Source organism: Phyllopteryx taeniolatus, chromosome 2 (assembly GCF_024500385.1).
Source record: "Phyllopteryx taeniolatus isolate TA_2022b chromosome 2, UOR_Ptae_1.2, whole genome shotgun sequence".
Lineage (NCBI taxonomy): Eukaryota > Metazoa > Chordata > Actinopteri > Syngnathiformes > Syngnathidae > Phyllopteryx > Phyllopteryx taeniolatus.
Window position 1 is genome coordinate 23,662,714 of NC_084503.1, and position 20,052 is coordinate 23,682,765.

Sequence of the window (20,052 nt, forward strand, 5' to 3'; positions counted from 1 at the left end):
AGAACAAGAGGGCTTGAATGTAACGGACAATCTGATTTAACGGACGAACCCCTATTACTCCATTAAATCGATGTTTCACGTTATATTGTCTATTGTATATTGATTTTATTATCCCCCAGCCATAGTTTGAAACTTTCATTTGACCTTGAGATTTTCATTTTTTTGTTTTATCTTTTTATTTTACTTTATTATTATATGCATTGCTTTTGAATATATTCTTTTGGCATCAATATTTATTTTAGTTGTGAGTTTAGATAAGGTTTTTAAGTACTCAAAGATGGGCTTGAAAAGTGTTTAAACTATTAGCATGACTGGTGGTTATAATCTCTGAGATATTCATTCAGAGGACCTATTACATTAACACCTCTAAACCGAAAACCTAAATGGAGTTCCTTTGGGATTTCTTCTAGATTCCTTGTGGTATTTTAGCCGCTAACTGTAAACCGTTTGCTTCTCTCCCTGTCCAGCCTGTGGAATGAGGGAACGCCCCTGGTCAGCCATCTTGTCCCCGGAAGACCACACGTCCCTGGCGATGCCGCTGTCGCGCCGCCACACCAGCCTCATGCCTTTCCATAGCAGCAACCTGTCCAAAAGTCTGTCCATTAGCAACATTGCTGGGTGAGTGGGCATTAAGATTTCTGAATTGACTGCATCTATTGATGATATTCATACATTTACATGTGTGTGTGTGGGTCTGGGTGCGTGCATGCATGTAGCCCTGTGTTTGACGAGATCCCCATCAAGGGCCTGCGCTATCTTTCCCAGTCCACTGACTCGCTCAACAGGACCAATCAGGTCACAGAGTCCATGGAATCACTCACTGACGAAGGTCATTACACAACTTCGCAACCATGTAAATAAATGGAAACCCATTAAGATGCCTTTATGAGGGATAATGATGAAAAGTAAAAAAAAAAAACATAAAAATAGGTAAACTGTAGGTTTTGCTCGTGCCTGTCATAGGGACAGAGATGATGGACAGCCAACTGATGGGCGAGTTTGAAGGCGAGGCTAAGGAGATGGAGGCCGACTCATGGAGTTTAGGCGTGGAACAGCAGTACCTGCAGCAGCTGGACCGCAACCTGGTCAAGAGGCAGGACGTCATCTACGGTATCTACATGCCAGTCATACACGAATGATGATATGAATGATGAAACCACTACATGCATCTATTCTTGTTTATCTGTTTTACAACTATAAGCATCAGCACGAAATTGTACAGTTTTCCCACCTCCTGCTTTTTGTTAGTTATTGGTTTGAATCAAAACTCAGATCCTCAAAAAGGCAACATTTTCGAACTTACCCATAACAAGCTGATCCCGTTCAAAAAAATACATAAATAAAAATAAATCACTGAACTTTAAAACTTTAAAAACTTAAATTACATTTTCCAAAATGAAGCTCAAGGCGCATCGAAAATATTTCTTCATAAAAGGCATAATAGGAGTACGTCAAGGACTGCGAGTATGTTTCAACTTGCAGTTGTGAGTTCTTAGATGGCTGTACAGTTCACACATTATTAGGAAGCCCACTCGTGTTCTAGGTAGGACACGCCCCGCTCCAATATGATTGGCTGCAGGATATGTGCCACGTATGGGGAGAGATTTGCCAAACCAAGTAAATTCTAAAGCTGACTGGTAGCTAGTCTAGAGACTGTAGAATGGGACTAATATGTTCCGATCTCTTTGTTCTGGTCAGAACCCGAGCTTCAGCTAGTGCTAGCACTGTTTGTACGTAAATATGCCGGCGTCCTGTCGAATAATGCTGTAAAGCTTCAGTAAACATTGGTTTGTGCGTGTGAATAAATGTTGACATCGGCCAGCAAGGGAGGCAATGCACCGTTGCAAGACGCAATCCTATTGATTGACGTCAAGGTGCGGTGCCGGAGGGCGCATGGCGATCAGGTCGGATGTACAGCATTCGTTATCATTATAAGCTTTGGGACATTGACTTGTTGGGTCAGATCGAGGTTGGTTCGTTTTCACACCACAAACAAACCGTGCCGAGTCTGTTCAGAAGACCACCTCAAAAAGTAGGTGTCAGAGCAGTTGTTTGGTGTACACCAGGATTCGCTTGTGTGTATTGTATTGTGTGTGTTTTGGGGTTTTTTTTGTCTCGTTTTGGTGGATTTCTCCGCTGTCTGCATGCATATGAGCGATGCACCTGGACACAAACATACACGCATAACGTAAACAGACGCAGGTGCCAGACAGACTACTTAAGTCACGGGAACCTGGAGATTTTTTAGCAGGAGGCAAGCGGCCATGGCAAAGTCTCTTTTTTTAACCCAAAAATTATAAAACACCAACAAGTGTTGGGGAAATATAGCTTTGTTCTGGGGCTGGAACTGATTAATTTCAACGGGAAACATTACCTCAGCGCAGAGATTCCACTGTATTGGGGCTTTTATCCCTTTTTAAGCATGCCCAATCCTTGCAAGATGAAAGCACATCACAGTTTGTCATTAGCCAGCTAACACAGCGTAACTCTAAATTTTTTAACAACAAGTGTTAGGGGGTTTGTTCCCCCTAAAAAAAGAAACCAAAAAAAATTCAAAATTGGAAAAAAAAATGTAAAGTTATTTTTTTGTGAGCTAAAGTCATGTCAATTGCCTCTATATTGATCAGTTATAAATTAAAAATTTGATATTTTATTTGTGAAATTGTATGTTTTATAATATCCTGTTATAGAAATGTGTAAAATGATTGAATATTTTGGCCGGTGGATTTTTTTTCATCTACTGACCAACTTGTCTGGTGAAACATCCATCCATCCATCCATTTTCTGAGCCGCTTCTCCTCACTAGGGTCGCGGGCGTGCTGGAGCTTATCCCAGCTGTCATCGGGCAGGAGGCGGGGTACACCCTGAACTGGTTGCCAGCCAATCGCAGGGCACATAGAAACTAACAACCATTCGCACTCACAGTCATGCCTACGGGCAATTTAGAGTCTCCAATTAATGCATGTTTTTTGGGATGTGGGAGGAAACCGGAGTGCCCGGAGAAAACCCACGCAGGCACGGGGAGAACATGCAAACTCCACACAGGCGGGGACGGGGATTGAACCCCGCACCTCAGAACTGTGAGGCTGACGCTCTAACCAGTCGGCCACCGTGCCGCCTTGTCTGGTGAAACAAAAAGTTAATTTCGGACACTGTTCACACCTGCACAAATGGTCCAGACCAAGAGGGAAACGTACTTTGGTTCCTTTCAAGCGTACCAAATGTGGCAGGTGTGAATGCACCCAAAATATTTAGAGTTACGCTGTGTTAGCTGGCTAATGACAAACTTTGATGTGCTTTCATCTTGCAAGGATTGGGCATGCTTAAAAAGGGATAAAAGCTCTAAACAGTGGAATCTCTGCGCTGAGGTAATGTTTCCCATTGAAATTAATCAGTTCCAGCCCCAGAACAAAGCTATATTTCCCCAAGTTTTATTGTGTAGTTAGAAATCAGAATCAGAATCATCGTTATTTGCCAAGTATGTCCAAAAACACACAAGGAATTTGTCTCCGGTAGTTGGAGCCGCTCTAGTACGACAACAGACAGTCAATTTGCAGAACACTTTGGAGAAAGAAAAACATTGACCAGTCAAGGGTTGCTAGTTATCTGGTAATGCCGGTACATTTTTTATTTTTTTTTCTTCTGACAATTGTGCAAAAAGATGCAGAGTCCTCTAGCACTTAGAGCAGTTCGAATGACTAATATTGCAATAGTCCGGTGCAATGACCATTGTGCAAAGGGCGCCGAGACTTCAAGGAATGTATGCGGTTTAAAGTGACGAGTAGTGCGATAATCTGGGACAATGTTGGTTGTGCAAATGTTGCAGATACACCTCAGTCAGTGTGGAAATGGAGCAGATGCTACTCTGGCATGAGTGGCCAGTATATGCAAATAGTGCAGCATGGCGAGACAACTACAGTGAGTGCACGAGTAATACATAATTGGCCCCACAGAAATGTGACAACGAACTCAAGTCAAAAAATTGCCAGTATGTTGTCATGGAATTGTAGGTTAGGTGTTTAAGAAGTTGATCGCAAGAGGGAAGAAGCTGTTGGAATGTCTGCTAGTTCTAGTTTGCATTGATCGGTAGCGCCTACCTGAGGGAAGGAGCTGGAAGAGCTGGTGACTGGGGTGCGGAGGGTCCGAGAGGATTTTGCACGCTCTTGTCTTAGTTCTGGCAGCGTGCAAGTCCTCAATGGTGGGTAGGGGGGTACCGACAATCCATTCAGTAGTTTTGATTGTCTGTTGCAGTCGGAGTTTGTCCTTTTTTGTAGCAGCACCAAACCAGACTGTGATGGAAGAACACAGGACTGATTCGATGACCGCTGTGTAGAACTGTCTCAAATAAATACTATACAATGTAGAAATAAGTGAAAACACAGAATAACAAGATACAATACGGTGTGGTCGCTAACAATTCACTGTGGAGCGTTTTTGCCTTTTCGCATAGGATACTGTGTACTTTGTGGACTGCATTGTATTGAGGGATGTGGCAGCCATTTTGGGATAATGGTATCCAAGGTGACGATAAACAACCCTGTGTAGTCACGCAGTGAAAGATGGCATGTTAAAATGCCAGAAAGAAAAGGGAAAAATTCAACCACAAAGCCACGCTAACACTGTCACCAGCGAGCTCTCCTACAGTGGTCAAAGGTGGAACCCGGATAGACTTTTACCTCTCTCGGTGCAGTTAACACTCGCTGGCTGGGACTGTTGCCTCCTTTTAGAGTAAAGATTGTTTGAGTTTTTTCCTCGTGCTCCTCTCCCTTCTTTTTCTCCATAGTGTTCTCAACTTTATTTATAGCGCACTTTATAACAACCACAGCTGCACACAAAGTGCTGTACATTATATACAAATAAAATCTGTACACACAATAAACAGGGCAAATTCAAAGAAATTCATTAAAAGCAACATTAGAAATAAAGTAGTGCTGGGTTGAAAGCAAAAGAATAAAAACGTATTTTAAGACGGACTTTAATACTGGACAGTGAGGGGGCTTGCCTAATATTTCGTGGGAGTATATTCCAAAGAGATGCAACTGAAAAAGCGCTATCCCCTGAGCCTCTGTTTAGTCCTTGGTACCTCCAGGAGCATCTGGTCAGCTGACCTAAGGCACTGGGCAGGAGTGTAGGGGCGGAGCAGCTCAGAGAGGTAAGGTGCGGCAAGATCATTTAAAGAATTAAAAAGTGTTGGCAGATCACACCCGAAAATAAGCTGCTTCAGTATAGCTAGCAGTTTTCACTTACTCTGGGAGCAATCCTGAGGGCTAATTTAGAATAAAACAAGGATACCTGTAACGTGTGATGCACACAGCCAAAGGTGTTTATGGGGCATGAGAAAAAGTACAACTGAGCCTTCTACAGATGTACCAAGACTGTTTGTGACTTCAAAATAGTGAATGAAATTAGATAATCTTTCTTCCAAAATTTAGTTTTGGTAAACCAAATTGTTTGTCAACCGGGTCGTTCGTAAACCGAGATTCCACTGAAGAGAATCCCACATTAATAGAGCATTCTGTGTGCTTATAACTGTTCTTCAGCTCTCAACACGAAGCATCTTTGTGATTTTAGTGAATTCTTGATTAATTCTGGACATTATTAACTCTAATTTACCGTAGAGCTGATGCAGACGGAGATGCACCACATCCGCACACTGCGCATCATGTCAGAGGTGTACAGCAAGGGCCTGCAGAAGGAGGTGCAGCTGGAACAGCAGACCCTGGAGCGGCTCTTTCCTGCCCTGGATGAGCTTATGGAGCTCCACACACAGCTTCTCCTGCGCTTGCTGGAGAGGAAGCGTGAGAGCCAGCCAGAGGGCGGACACTCGGAGCGGGGCATCGTTGTCTACCGGATAGGGGATATCCTCCTCAGCCAGGTGAGAGAGACAGATGTCCTCAAATACGTCCCTCATGTCATAGGTGCTGTTGTTCACACGCCAACAAACTTGCCTTTCAAAACAGCAGAACTTAACTAAAGTTGAAAAGCCAATACAGTGGAACCTCGATTTAACGGACCCCAATTTAACGGCTAGCGTAAGTAAGGGACCATCTTGACAGTACATGTGTCCAAAAAGAGTTTTCATTTGTCACTTAAACTGCCGTTGACAAAGTCTGTTAGTTCCTGAATTGGCCGGTTTTGTTGACTGGGTCTGTGGCACAATATAGGCAGAGACTGGGACACACGTATTTCCGGGTCACAGATATACAATGACCAGATCCAGCCAACGGACTTCCCCGTGCCTACCAGGCGACCATGTTGAATGTGGCGACATTCCCATCAAAGGCAATGTATTGACATGTGGCGCGCATGTTGAATGTGGCGACATTTCCAGATAATGTGGCGGCCTTGACGGCAGGAGTTCTATCTATTGTCGCATATCGCTCCGCGCAGAGAGCGCATCCTGGCGGGATGGCGGCGTTTTTTTCTGTAAGAGACGTACGTCTCTGGAGTCGTACTGCAGTCTGGAACATTCTATTTTTATTTTATATTTCATTTATATTTTTATTTTCCGTAGGTGTGAATGTTATTTTTGGTACAGTAACATTTTGCCAAGTCTTTCGTGAAAGGCATCTAATTAACGGATTTGGGAATAGGAAGCGCACGCAATTCCTCGCGACTCATGAAAGCTACCAGTATTGCCACTAGTCATGACAACAACAAGCACACCAGGTAAATTTGGATAAACTTTAAAAGTTTTCAAAGAGTTTCAAATTTTTGCATATTTAGTTATAATTTGAGGAGTTGATGAATGAGGAAAATGAGAGAGAAGGAAGTGTGGTGGACTAGGAAGTGGCAATGATGAGTAAGGGAGAAGTTAGAAAGGCATGAAAGAGGATGAAAAATGGAAAGGCAGTTGGTCCTGATGATATCCTGTGGAGGTATGGAAGCATCTAGGAGAGGTGGCTGTGGAGTTTTTGACCAGCTTTTTAACAGAATTCTAGTGGGTGAAAAAGATCCCTGAGGAATGGAGGAAAAGTGTGCTGATGCCGATTTTTAAGAACAAGGGTGATGTGCAGAGCTGTGGGAACTATAGAGGAATAAACTTGATGAGCCACACAATGAAGTTATGGGAAAGCGTAGTGGAGGCTAGAGTCTGAACAGAAGTGAGTATTTGTGAGCGACAATATGGTATCATGGTCTAGAAAGAGTACCACAGATGCATTATTTGCATTGAGGATGTTGATGGAAAAGTACCGAGAATGTCAGAAGGAGCTACATTGTGTCTCTGTGGATCTAGAGAATGCCTATGACAGAGTCAGCAGAGAGGAACTGTGGTACTGCATGCGGAAGTCTGGAGTGGCAGAGAAGTACTTCAGAATAATACAGGACATGTATGAGGACAGCAGAACAGTGGTGAGGTGGGCTGTAGGTGTGACAGAGGAGTTTAAGGTGGGACTGCATCAGGGAGCCCTTTCCTGTTTACAGTGGTGATGAAGATGACATCTGCAGTGAAAAGCAGGGAGCAGGTAGAGGAACAGTTAGAAAGGTGGAGGCATGCACTGAAAAGGAGAGGAATGAAGATTAGTAAAACAGAATATATGTGCATGAATGAGAGGGGTGGAGGGGGAAGAGGGAGGCTACAGGGAGAAGAGATAGCAAAGGTGGAGGACTTCAAATACTTGGGGTCAACAGTCTGGAGCAATGGTGAGTGTGGTAAGGAAGTGAAGAAACGGGTCCAAGCAGGTTGGAACGGGTGGAGGAAGGTGTCAGGTGTGTTATGTGACAGAAGAGTCCCTGCCAGGATGAAGGGCAAAGTTTATAAGACATTGGTGAGGCCAGCCATGATGTACGGATTAGAGACGGTGGCACTGAAGAGACAACAGGAAGCAGAGCTGGAGGTGGTGGAAATGAAGATGTTGAGGTTCTCTCTCGGAGTGACCGGATTGGATAAAATTAGAAATGAGCTCATCAGAGGGACACCCAAGGTTAGATGTTTTGGAGACAAAGTTAGAGAGAGCAGACTTCGATAGTTTGGACACATGCAGAGGAGAGATTGTGAGTACATTGGTAGAAGGATGATGAGGATGCACCTGCCAGGCAAGAGAGCTAGAGGAAGACCAAAAAGAAGGTTGATGGATGTCGTGAGGGAAGACATGAGGGCAGTTGGTGTTAGAGTGGAGGATGCAGGAGATAGGCTTATATGGAAAAGGATGACACGCTGTGGCTACCCCTAACGGGACAAGCCGAAAGGAAAAGAAGAAGAGTGTGTATCAATTTGTAATTTCACTCAAGCAGGATTTAATGTGGACTTGGACAAACTCAGTAAAGTACTATAGGAATTTTATTGTGAAGTCACCCATTTACACTGTTATTTCACAATAAAATATTGTATTACATTTTCTGTGCTAACAAAATTAGTAGAGGCGCCAAATACAGGCGAGGCTAACTTTGAAAGCAGCAGAATTGCGCAGCCGTGTGGCTCCCAGCATGCCTGCGGGTTGTGTGTGATAGTGACCTCCCAGTCAGTTTTGCTGTATGCAAAGTGAAGCTAAGCTAAGCATTGTCTGATGATTTACCAGCTGCGTTAGATACAAGGATATACTTCCTTGTGATTGCTCAATGGAATACTTCTTCTGCAAGCCAAAAGAGCTCCCGTTTTACCTCTGAAAATTTAGAAAAGCCTAAATTTAAAAAAATCCAGTAACTCTGTTTTACTGTGAGACGTCACCCGAAATCCCATTATGCAGTGGAAACTATAATTACTGTATTATCACTTTACAGTATTTTACTGTTTGGTATGTGGTAAATAACTGAAGAATTTATAGCGAAGGCAAAGTGTACTGCAATATATGCCCATAATGCCCAGCATGCATGGCTCCACAGTGTTTTAAGCATCCATCCATCCATTTTCCACACCGCTTATCCTCACGAGGGTCGCGGGCATGCAGGAGCCTATCCCAGCTGACTCTGGGCGAGAGGCGGGAAACACCCTGAACTGGTCGCCAGCCAATCGCAGGGCACATATAAACAAATAACCATTCGCACTCACATTGACGCCATTCAACCGCAAACTTCACACAGGCAAGGCCGGATTTGAACCCAGGTCCTCAGAACTGTGAGGCAAATGTGCCAACCAGTCGTCTGCTGTGTTTAAGCATTTTGGTGTTAATACAAAGAGACACAAGAAAATACAAATACTGTAATTTCTTGTGTATAAAGCCCATTGTTTCCCCCAAAAAATTGTCAAAAGTCAATAGTGCATATAATACATAGGTATAGGGGAAAATGGAAAAAAACTTTCACATTTTATAAATGTATGCCGCCATCTAGAGGTTATGAAAAAGCTGTACAGTTTCATTCCTGTATGCCATCACCACCTAGAGGTTATGAGAAAGGTGTACACTTTCGTTCCAATATGACAGGGGCACATATGACTGCACGTATGTACAGTTGTGCTCATAAGTTTACATACCCTGGCAGAATTTGTGTTCTATTGTTTTTTTTAAAATACGACTGATGACTGAACAATAACCATCATTAATTTCTTTATGGTTATATTTTGTTTCATGATAATGATTTTCTGAAATGCTTTACAGTTTAAATTAACTCCCATTAAAATAAAATGTTATTTGTTTCGCCTGGCCCTTCATATTTTCTTTAAAGAATTCTACCCATCTTACATATTCTGACTGGGTAATCAAACATATGAGCACAACTGTGTGTTTTGTCATTTACAAAATAAAAGTAGGGCTGTGAATTTCAAAATAAGAGCTAGTAAATAAAAAAGAAAGCATTACATGTTCAAATAAAGTGCTTAACTTCAGAATAATTATTTGAAAAAGCGAACAAAATGCAGATAATCATGTTTTGATCATATGGGTAGAAGCAAAACCATGCATTGTAAAAATGCATTATACATACGTAGAACAGTTTTCCAGAATTTTGAGGTCAACTTTGGGGGTGCGTATTATACATAGGTGCGTATATACATATACCCAAGAAATCACAGTATAAAAGAAAGAGAATGATCAAATCTATTGTGTAGAAAAACAATGCAGCACTGTTACAGAAAAGCATTAATTGTATATGCTTCTATTATATACACGTGTAGCTTTTCATCGGAGGAAGCTCATGGTAGAGGTCAAGAGACAGGAGTCAATTGCTTCTTTTGCAGCGTGTCACCTGGCTAAACAACAGTAAATGGCAATTTACAGTAAAATGCATCCAAACTAATCGGGAGAAGCTTCATCATTCAACAAGACTGACCCAAAACACACTGCCAACATAACAATGGACTTCATCAGGGAGGGAAAGTGGAAGGTCTTAGACTGGCCAAGTCACTCAAAAGACCTTAACCCAATAGAGCATGCATTTTACCTCCTGAAGAGGAGACTGAAGGGAGAAACAAACAAGAACTGAAAGAGGCTTCAGTAAAGGCCTGGAAAAGCTTTTCAAATGAAGAATGCAATAGTCTGGTGAAGTCAATGAGTCGCAGGCTTGATGCAGTTATTGCAAGTAATTGTTATGCCACCAAATATTAAATGTTATTTACTTTAAGTTGATTTAATCATGTGTGTTCCAATACTTTTGCTCACTTAAAAATTGGGTGCCTTCCAACAAAAGGTGCTCTGTCCTGAGTTTTTTTTGACACAGATGTAAATACCATGAAATGAAAGCAGGAATTCTGAACTTTTGTTTCATATTCATCTTTTGATCTGAAACCCAAATGTCTTCAGTGTACAACAAAAACAAAGAAATTGACCTTGCCGTCCCACTACCTTTGGAGGGGACTGTGCATACTGAAATGAAAAATGGTAAGGTAACCACAAGAAAATCTAAAAATTACTTGAGAAAATTGCAAAGAGAGAGAAAAGTCCTGAGAAAAGTCAGATCAATTTGAGTAAAATGTCCCGTTACAAGAGTAAAATTTTAAACCTAAAATGGCAATGTTGCAACAAAGTCTTGAAAGTAAAAAATTAAATGTGGAAATAGGTATGTTGTGAAAAAAAGTTAAGTTGTGAAGAAAAGTCAGTGTTAGGAAGATGAGGAAAAGTTACAAGAGCAGCAAGTTCAAATGATAAAATAGTAACGTTACCAGAAAAAGCCGTAAATGCTTTTAAGTTACAAGATTTTAAAAGATATAAAGTAGAGTTTGAGTAAGTTCCATTATTATTACATACATTATTTACTTTTTATTTTATTTTCTGTTGTATAATGATGTTTATTTATTTTTTTTAATTGTGTTCTGCTATTCTGCCTACACTGGATACAGTTTGTTGCCCATGTTTCTGCAAAGTATTTCTAAATAAGTTTCAACACAATCCTTGTCCAGTTCTCGGGATGCAACAGCGAGAGCGTGAAGAGGATCTATGGGAGATTCTGCAGCCGCCACAATGAGGCCGTCAACCTGTACAAGGAGCTTCTGACCAAAGACAAACGCTTCAAGGCCTACATCAAAGTACATCCATCTTTCTCTTCTTCCTCCCTTGGCAGTTTGTAGAAGTACAAGCCTTGGAATTCACCCAAAAGGGCTGCTTCAAACCAAAATGGCCAACTTTCTGTTTAAGATTCGGGCATGGGTCGTTAGACGATAGACATGTCCACTCAAAACTTGTGTGGATGGGTAAAACTGTGCTTATTTCTTTTATAAGCGTTGCCACTGAGTGAAATTTGGCAAAGTCGTTTTTGTTTTTGTCTTCCAACAGAAAAAGATGAGCAGCAGCATTGTTCGGCGTCTCGGCATACCAGAATGTATCCTGCTGGTGACCCAGAGGATAACAAAGTACCCTGTGCTGATTCAGAGGATCCTGCAGCATTCCACAGGTCAGACAAATGCCATGACTGGCGAAACTTCAGCTAAGTGAGCATCTAAAGCTCTGAAAAGAAACTTTTCAAAAGTCAATATTGTTTTATGTGTTCATAACTATAGTCTAACCTTTTCAAAATCTCAGACAAACTAATAGATTTCAAAACAAGGTGGTGCTTCGACGTCATATTTGGGAAAATATGTCATGTTTAAGACTACTGCAGAGTGGCACATGACCAGAGGGAGCCAATCACAACCTTTGGCTTTAGAAGGAAGAAGTAATTTTAAAAAATAATAATCTTGAGCTTTTGTGACTATTTTTCAACTATAACCACAATTCTAATAACGGAAATTTTCAAAAGCTGTTTTTAATTACACATTTCCTCCCAGTAATGTAATGGAATACGATTAAATACATTTTGTAATCAAATTACGTAATCTCTTTACATGTAATTAGTTACTCCCTAACATTGGCCATATTGCTGCCTGGAAAGACTTGCATCATCAATGCATCAGACTTCACTTTTTCCACATTTTGTGATGTTACAGCCTTATTTTTTCCTCCAAAAGAAAAATTGGAGAGATTGGGGAGATTTTTTTCAAATGTGTTTAAGTAACAAAAATTTATCACACGTAGATTAGAATTCACAACATTTGCCCAATGCTACGTCGCTGTATCTTTGGCAGCAATTATAGCCTCAAGTCTTTCATGCTGTTATTATTGGGTGTCCTGTGTAGAATTAGGAAGAAAAAAATTGCATTCACAAATTTAGAGTGAGGGCGGCACGGTGCTGACTGGTTAGCACATCTGCCTCACAGTTCTGGGGACCCGGGTTCAAAGCCGGCCTCGCCTCTGTGATGATTGCATGTTCTCCCCGTCTATGCGTGGGTTTTCTTCAGGTACTCCGGTTTACTCGCACTTCCCAAAAACATGCATGCTAGGTTAATTGAATACTCTAAATTGCCCATAGGTGTGAATGGGAGTGCGAATGGTTGTTTTTTTATATGTACCCTACGATTGGCTCACGACCAATTCAGAGTGTACCCCGCCTCTCGCCCAAAGATAGCTGGGATAGGTTCCAGCACACCCGCGACCCATGTGAGGATAAGCAGTATGGAAAATGGATGGATGGAATTTAGAGTGAACCCCTATTTATTGCAGGGAGGCATTCCAGACCCAACCACAATACAGTGGGGCAAAAAAGTATTTAGTCAGAATCCGAATCATCTATATTTGCCAAGTATGTCCAAAAAACACACAAGGAATTTGTCTCCGGTAGTTGGAGCCGCTCTAGTATGACAACAATTGACAGAGAACACTTTTGAGACATAAAGACATAGTCAGCCACCAATTATGCAAGTTCTCCCACTTAAACAGATGAGAGAGGCCTGTTATTTTCATCATAGTTATACTTCACTTATGAGAGACAAAAAACATCCAGAAAATCACATTGTCTGATTTTTTAAGAATTTATTAGCAAATTATGGTGGACAATAAGTATTTGGTCACCTACAAACATGCAAGATTTCTGGCTCTCACAGCCCTGTAACTTCTTCTTGAAGAGGCTCCTCTGTCCTCCACTCATTACCTGTATCTCCTCTGTCCTCCACTCGTTACCTGTATTAATGGCACCTGTTTGAACTCATCAGTATAAAAGGCACCTGTCCACAACCTCAAACAGTCACACTCAAAACTCCACTATGGCCATGTAGTGTATATGAGGGTTCACTGAAAATGTAATTAATTTAGTAGAATAGAGTAAGCCGGAATCGACGCCTGCGTTACTTCCGGTTTAGCGTAATTTTAAGTTTAATTGTTAAAATCTAACTAATCTGTCTCGTAAAGGGGAACCATGTCACTTTTTATATGTATAAAATTTAGGGAAAGTGACGAGAATCCTTGTTATCAGTCTCGTAATCTGAAGGTTGCTACACTATGAAATTTTGAGTTCAAGATGACAGAGGCTTACTTAAACTCAGAACACACACAAAATACAACCAAGAGTGGAATTTTATTGAATATTTATTTACATCTACAAGGGATCAAGAGAGAAACACACAAAGGGGTCTAACTAAAGAAAGAAAATAACACTAATAATGAGAAGGAGGAGGAAAATAGGCCTACGAAAAGGGAAATAGAACATTGTGTGTTGGACTAAACATTCCGGACGAGAGAGAGAGGACAAATTTGAGATTTTGTCTGAAGCTAGTAATTTCCACGAAATTATTAGGCACTATTATTGTACATTCTGGCAAACACTTGCAGTGTCTACTCACGAGCATAGTTCAGCTGGCCTCTGGCAGTGGTATCTCTCTGGGCGCGTCTCAGAAGCACAGGGACAGTGTTGGTTGCAGAAGAAAAAGAAGTAAAAATGAAGCAAAACAAAAGAGGCGGAAGAAGAAAAATTGTTGTTAGTCACGCCTCGTTGGGAGAATATGACCGTTTCTCTTCCTGCTTTTTCAGGGGCTCGCTAGCAATTTCAGAGCGATCATGCTTTGCTGGAATCATACCTGGTACCTTACTAGCAGCTGTTCTGATCGCCTAGCGGTGGCCCATGGATAGGCTGGGAAGCCGAGTGTGTTCTCATCCCGGCCTTTGCGGTTACCGAGCCGTGTGCCCGAACAAAAGGAAGGGGAGGGGTGGCCCACGGCCGCCCCGTGGCTGGGGAGCTGCCAGCAAGACGAGAACTAAGAAGCAAGAGGGCGAAAAAAAACACAAGAGAGAACTCAGAAGGCAGGAGTTAAGAGTTAAATATCCCGGGGGCGGGGCGTGTGCAAGAGGGACGGGGAACCCTGGAGGAGACGACACCCATCAGCTTGAATCTTGTCTACAAATTTGATACAATGGGTTTAAAATCATATACTAATATAAAATAACCTCAACTTGGTACTCTCTTTACTCAGAGGTCAAGCATGTCGGACTGACTGTTTATACTTTAGTTTTGGGAAATCAACTGCTTATGATTCAAATCACATTTCATGCCGCTTGGAGTCAAATCAAGACAAACAGTTCTCAAAATCTCACAATTGCGCTTTTAAAGTTGACACACTGACACAGACATCAAGGCATACATTTGGAATAGGTCAGCAATTGTTCCTATTCCAAGACAGGTGGTCCGGTGGAAACATCTGGGGGCCTTTGATGCTTAGGAGTTTAGACTTCGAGGGTAGATGTTAATTAATTTAGGGTCCACTCGGCATTTTCTTGGGACATTCTCACAGCAGGGCCGCTTGGAAGAATGCAGTTTAGCAATGTGAGGGTGGGGGGGGGTGGCTCTGGCAACTGTGTCAGAGTCACTACAGCCAAGACCAAAGAGCAGTGTCAAAGAACACCAGAAACAAAATTGTAGACCTGCACCAGGCTGGGGGAGACTGAATCTGCAAAAGGTAAGCAGCTTTAGTGTGAAGAAATCAACTGTGGGAGCAATTGTTAGAAAAAGGAAGACATACAAGACCACTGATAATCTCCCTCGATCTGGGGCTACACGCAAGATCTCAACCCGTGGGGTCAAAATTATCACAAGAACGGTGAGCAGAAATCACAGAACCACACAGGGGGACCTAGTGAATGACCTGCAGAGAGCTGGGACCAAAGTAACAAAGACTACCATGAGTAACACACTACACCGCCAGGGACGCAAATCTTGCAGTGCCAAACGTGTCCCCCTGTTTAAGCCAGTACATGTCCATGCCTGTCTGAAATTTGCTAGAGAGCATTTGGATGATCAAGAAGACAATTAGGAGAATGTCATATGGTCAGATGAAACCAAAATAGAACTTTTGGGGGAAAACTCAACTTGTCGTGTTTAGAAGAGAAAGAATGCTGAGTTTCATCCAAAGAACACCGCATCTACTGTGAAGCATGGGGGTGGAAACATCATGCTTTGGGGCTGTTTTTCTACAAAGGGACCAGGACGACTAATCCGTGTAAAGGAAAGAATGAATGGGGCCATGTATCGCGCGATTTTGAGTGAAAACCTCCTTCCATCAGCAAGGGCATTGAAGATGAAACGTGGCTGGGTCTTTCAAAATGACAATGATCCCAAACATACCGCCCGGACAATGAAGGAGTGGTTTCATAAGAAGCATTTCAAGGTACTGGAGTGGCCTAGCCAGTCTACAGCTCTCAACACCATAGACAATCTTTGTAGGGAGTTGAAAGTCTGTGCTGCCCAGCAACAGCCCCAAAACATCACTGCTCTAGATGAGATCTGCATGGAGGAATGGGCCAAAATACCAGCAACAGTGTGTGAAAACCTTGTGAAGACTTACAAAAAAACATTTGCCCTCTGTCATTGCCAACAAAGGGTATATTTCAAAGTACTGAGATGAACTTTTGTTATTGACAAAATGCTTATTTTCCACCATAATTTGCCAATAAATTCTTTAAAAATCCAACAATGTGATTTTCTGTATTTATTTATTTTTTCTCATTTTGTCTCTCATAGGTGAGGTATACCTATGATGAAAATTACACCCAACTCTCATCTTTTTAAGTGGGAGAATTTTCACAATTGATGGCTGACTAAATACTTTTTTGCACCTCCTGTAGGTGGAAAGCCGCATTAAAGAGAAAACATAAAAAACATTTATTGTTTTACCCCTACAGCACACTTTAAACACATTTACACTTATTACAACACACAACTTACTAAAACACGATTTTTAAAATTATTTTAGTTCCTGTTCTCACGCTCTCATTCCTGAAGTTCTCCAAATAACAGGCAAAACGTCTGTCACTCCCTGTTGAACTAGAAATAAACTGACACATAAAACAGAAGAGAATTCAACATTGTCTATTTAAACACCAAAACATTTAACCAATCCATGTAATTTTTTAAAGTCTGCTAGCATATTGCTAACATCCAGTAAAACACGAAACATCATAGACTAACTTACAAATGTAAATTAACATAGATGTTACAGTAATTGTAAACCTTCAAACAAATGATACTGAAACACACATGGAGCAGCAATACAATCATACAAATGATCATTTAAACATCTGTGATATCGTGGGGGCACAAAAGATGAACACTGATATAGCTGGAAGCACTGCATTTTGGAATAAGGCTGTTACGTAACAAAAAAAAAGTGGGAAAAGTGAAGCTCACAGAAATGTTCCACATTCTGCTATCTGGATGCACTGTACCCATTCTATGTGTTATGTCTCCTTCCCACTGTTACTCGTTACCCTCCTGTGGTGGTGTCAAATACACTGAACACACAAAAAACCCAGAGGAAGCAAAACATTCCTTGGGTACTCACTGACTCAACTGCTTCCTTCCGGGTGCAGAGGGCGATGACGACTACGAAGACCTGTCAGAGGCGCTGCGCCTAGTAAAGGAGGTGATCGCCAGCGTGGATGGCCGTGTGAACGAGCACGACAAACGGCGGCGCCTCAAGGACTTCCATAGCCGCACCGACAGCAAGTCCATCATGATGATGAAGAATGGCCAGATCTTCGCCCGCGAGGACCTGCTGCGACGACGCCTGGTCCACGACGGCGCTCTGCAGCTCAAGAGCAACCAGGGACGCCTCAAAGGTGACAACACTTATTTCCCTAATAATTGGAAAAAATGGAGAAAATGTATAACAACATGTTTTCCTTCTCAGACGTCCACGCACTGCTCCTGTCGGATGTCCTGGTATTCCTCCAAGAGAAGGACCAGAAATACATCTTCACCATGCTGGTGAGCCTGCTCACCGGAAAAGTGAACCTAGTGAAGCTGTCTTTGCTCATAAGCAGACAAAAGAAAACCTGCAGAATAGTGAATATTATATAAATATTATAAATATTATACAATATATCTATATGTATTATTTTATTCATAAAATAATAATGTTATGTATCACGTAGCTATGAGCTTTTTTCCCACCTTAGCGCCCGCCCGCGCGCGCACACACAGACACACTCACTGAGTGAGTGAGAGGAGGGGGAATGTGACCGCCTGCGGCAAAGAAACCACACTCATCATGGCGAAATTGCCTAGCCATTTTGGAGCAGAGGCCTTTAAAAAGACAAATAACATGTTCGCAGATTGGAGGGCCTTGGGCAAAAACACTAGAGCAGTGGATAGCAGACCTCCGCCAAGGCCAAAACATCCAAGCTTTTGACGTCCGAGATGATACATGGGGGAGCAGTTCGACCTGCTGGATTTGGTGGATCACTGAGCAAATTGGCCCTAATGCAAGCAGACTGTAACAAGAAAAAAACTCCATTTGTACTTAATTGCCCCTCTACGCAGTTTTGTATTTCTTCCCGAAACCCTGCAAACCAACTAACACGAAAAAACAACACAAACATGCTGTCCCATGGCCCATCTCCTCAGCACGGCTCTGTGACTTACCAAATTGTATCATTATTTGAGGTCTGATCTTACCTCTGTTTGAGTAATTGTTTGATCTAGGGTGTTTTAAGTACTTTTTTTTTACCCTCATATCGTGTATATTGTTGGTTATAATATTTTACTTATTCTTCCACTGTGCAGGATGACATTAACCATTTTCTATTGTTCCCCATCCATTTTATTCCCTCTTTCCATCCAATGCTACTCTAATCTTCTACTTGTATTCCCCTGTTCACATTTGATGCTTCCTGTCATTTTTCCTTTCCCCTGCTCGTCGCTTCACCAACCCATTTCCTGCCCACTGCCTCATCATCACCATCTCCTTTTCCTGTCATTTGTCTTCCTCCTCGGTCCTCCCACCCACTGTCTAAACCAAACCCCACCACCCCGGTAGGACCAGCGCTCTACTGTCATCTCACTGCAGAAGCTGATTGTGCGCGAGGTGGCCAACGAGGAGCGCGGCCTTTTCCTAATCACAGCAGGCATCGAGAAGCCAGAAATGATGGAGGTCCTGGCATGCTCCAAGGAGGAGCGCAACGCCTGGATGCAGCTCATCCAGGATGCTATGCAGTCCATGTGAGTACCCCCACCCAACAATTACAGCCCACCCCTGACAGACATACCTTTGGCTCAGGTAGGCCTGTGTTACAGCCCAGGAGTTAGCCCGAGTTCAACTAAACTAAAAAGACTGGGATTAAAAGAGAGATCGTTAGGTGTGTTGCGTGGAAATGATTTAGTACTACAAACAATGTACAAAAACATTCGCATATTTGCACATCACTATTCACAAATTTACCTATTCGCGTTTTTGTGTGAAACCTATTCCCAGCTGCTGTATGTGCTGAAGAATGCATCTATTTGCGTATTTTTGATGCTCTTTCTGAAATGTGCTAATATGACACAAGAATATGCCACAAAATGGCGGCAAAGCCCTGCCTAAATGCGGATACAGTACAGTACAGTGGAACCTCGATAGAACGTACTAATAGGGGCGGGGGGCTCGTCCGATATCGCCGATTGTCCGTTACATTGAAGCACTTTTTTTTGAGGCCATATGCACCCATATGACTGTACAGTACAAAATTGTTTTGTGCTTTTTCCCGTGGCCTAAAAAGTTCAGTACAGTACAAAGTTATTGTAAATAAATATTTAAAAAAAGCTTGAAAATGTTTAAAAGTTTCACATTTTATCCAAACTTACTAGGCTGGTGTCCTTGGTCATGGTGACATTGTTGACGTACAGTACTCATTGTAGGCCAGTCCCTTTCAAGAGCCGCGAGGAATTCATGTGCTTCCTCGTTGCAAAATTATTTGTTTTTACCAAAAGTAACATGTTCCAGACTCCAAAGACTTTTTTTTGTTTTGTTTTTTACTCCTCAGAGTTAACGCTGCATCCATCGATATCCGTTATATTGGGGTCTGTTTTATCGGGGTTCCACTGTACTTGCTGCAAAACTTTGCATGTCATGCATGTGAGTGGAAGCTACAGACTTGCTGGATTCAATTTATAAAACAATAAAAAGAATGTTAAAGTAAAATGTGATCAAATATAACAATATATAATGGCGCCCACACACATGTACAGTGTATACGGAAAGTATTCAGACCCCCTTAAATTTTTCATTCTTTTTTTATATTGCAGCCATTTGCTAAAATAATTCAAGTACATTTTTTTCCACATGTACACACAGCACCCCATATTGACGGGAAAAAATGGAATTGTTGACATTTTTGCAGATTTATTAAAAAAGAAAAACTGAAATATCACACAGCCATAAGTATTCAGACCCTTTGCTCAGTATTTATATAACATATATATAACATATATAACAATGGAGTTGGAACTACAAAGCACTTTCTTTCACGAGCTGGGCGGTGGCCGAAGGCAGGGACCTTGTCGATCCGATCCCCGGCTACAGACACTGGCTCTAGGGATGTGGAATGTCACCTCTCTGGC

The 20,052-nt window shown here is 42.0% G+C and overlaps 1 protein-coding gene across 14 annotated transcripts in view; it reads left to right on the forward strand.

Annotated features, from left to right (window-relative positions):
• The window catches only part of LOC133474115 (A-kinase anchor protein 13), a 226,047-nt gene that overhangs the window by 173,927 nt on the left and 32,068 nt on the right, over window positions 1-20,052 (forward strand). For 12 of the 14 annotated variants that reach the window (XR_009787354.1, XR_009787353.1, XM_061765461.1 and 9 more), the window contains 9 exons: window positions 468-618; window positions 717-853; window positions 964-1,110; window positions 5,619-5,875; window positions 11,273-11,398; window positions 11,646-11,763; window positions 17,043-17,291; window positions 17,363-17,439; window positions 18,491-18,672. Coding sequence is in view for 12 of the 14 variants with exons in the window: in XM_061765461.1 (XP_061621445.1) it covers window positions 468-618; window positions 717-853; window positions 964-1,110; window positions 5,619-5,875; window positions 11,273-11,398; window positions 11,646-11,763; window positions 17,043-17,291; window positions 17,363-17,439; window positions 18,491-18,672 (1,444 nt within the window). In the remaining 2 variants the exon portion in view is untranslated. The remainder of the gene's footprint in view (window positions 1-467; window positions 619-716; window positions 854-963; window positions 1,111-5,618; window positions 5,876-11,272; window positions 11,399-11,645; window positions 11,764-17,042; window positions 17,292-17,362; window positions 17,440-18,490; window positions 18,673-20,052) is intronic. The other 2 variants (XM_061765457.1, XM_061765462.1) reach the window with 1 other exon arrangement.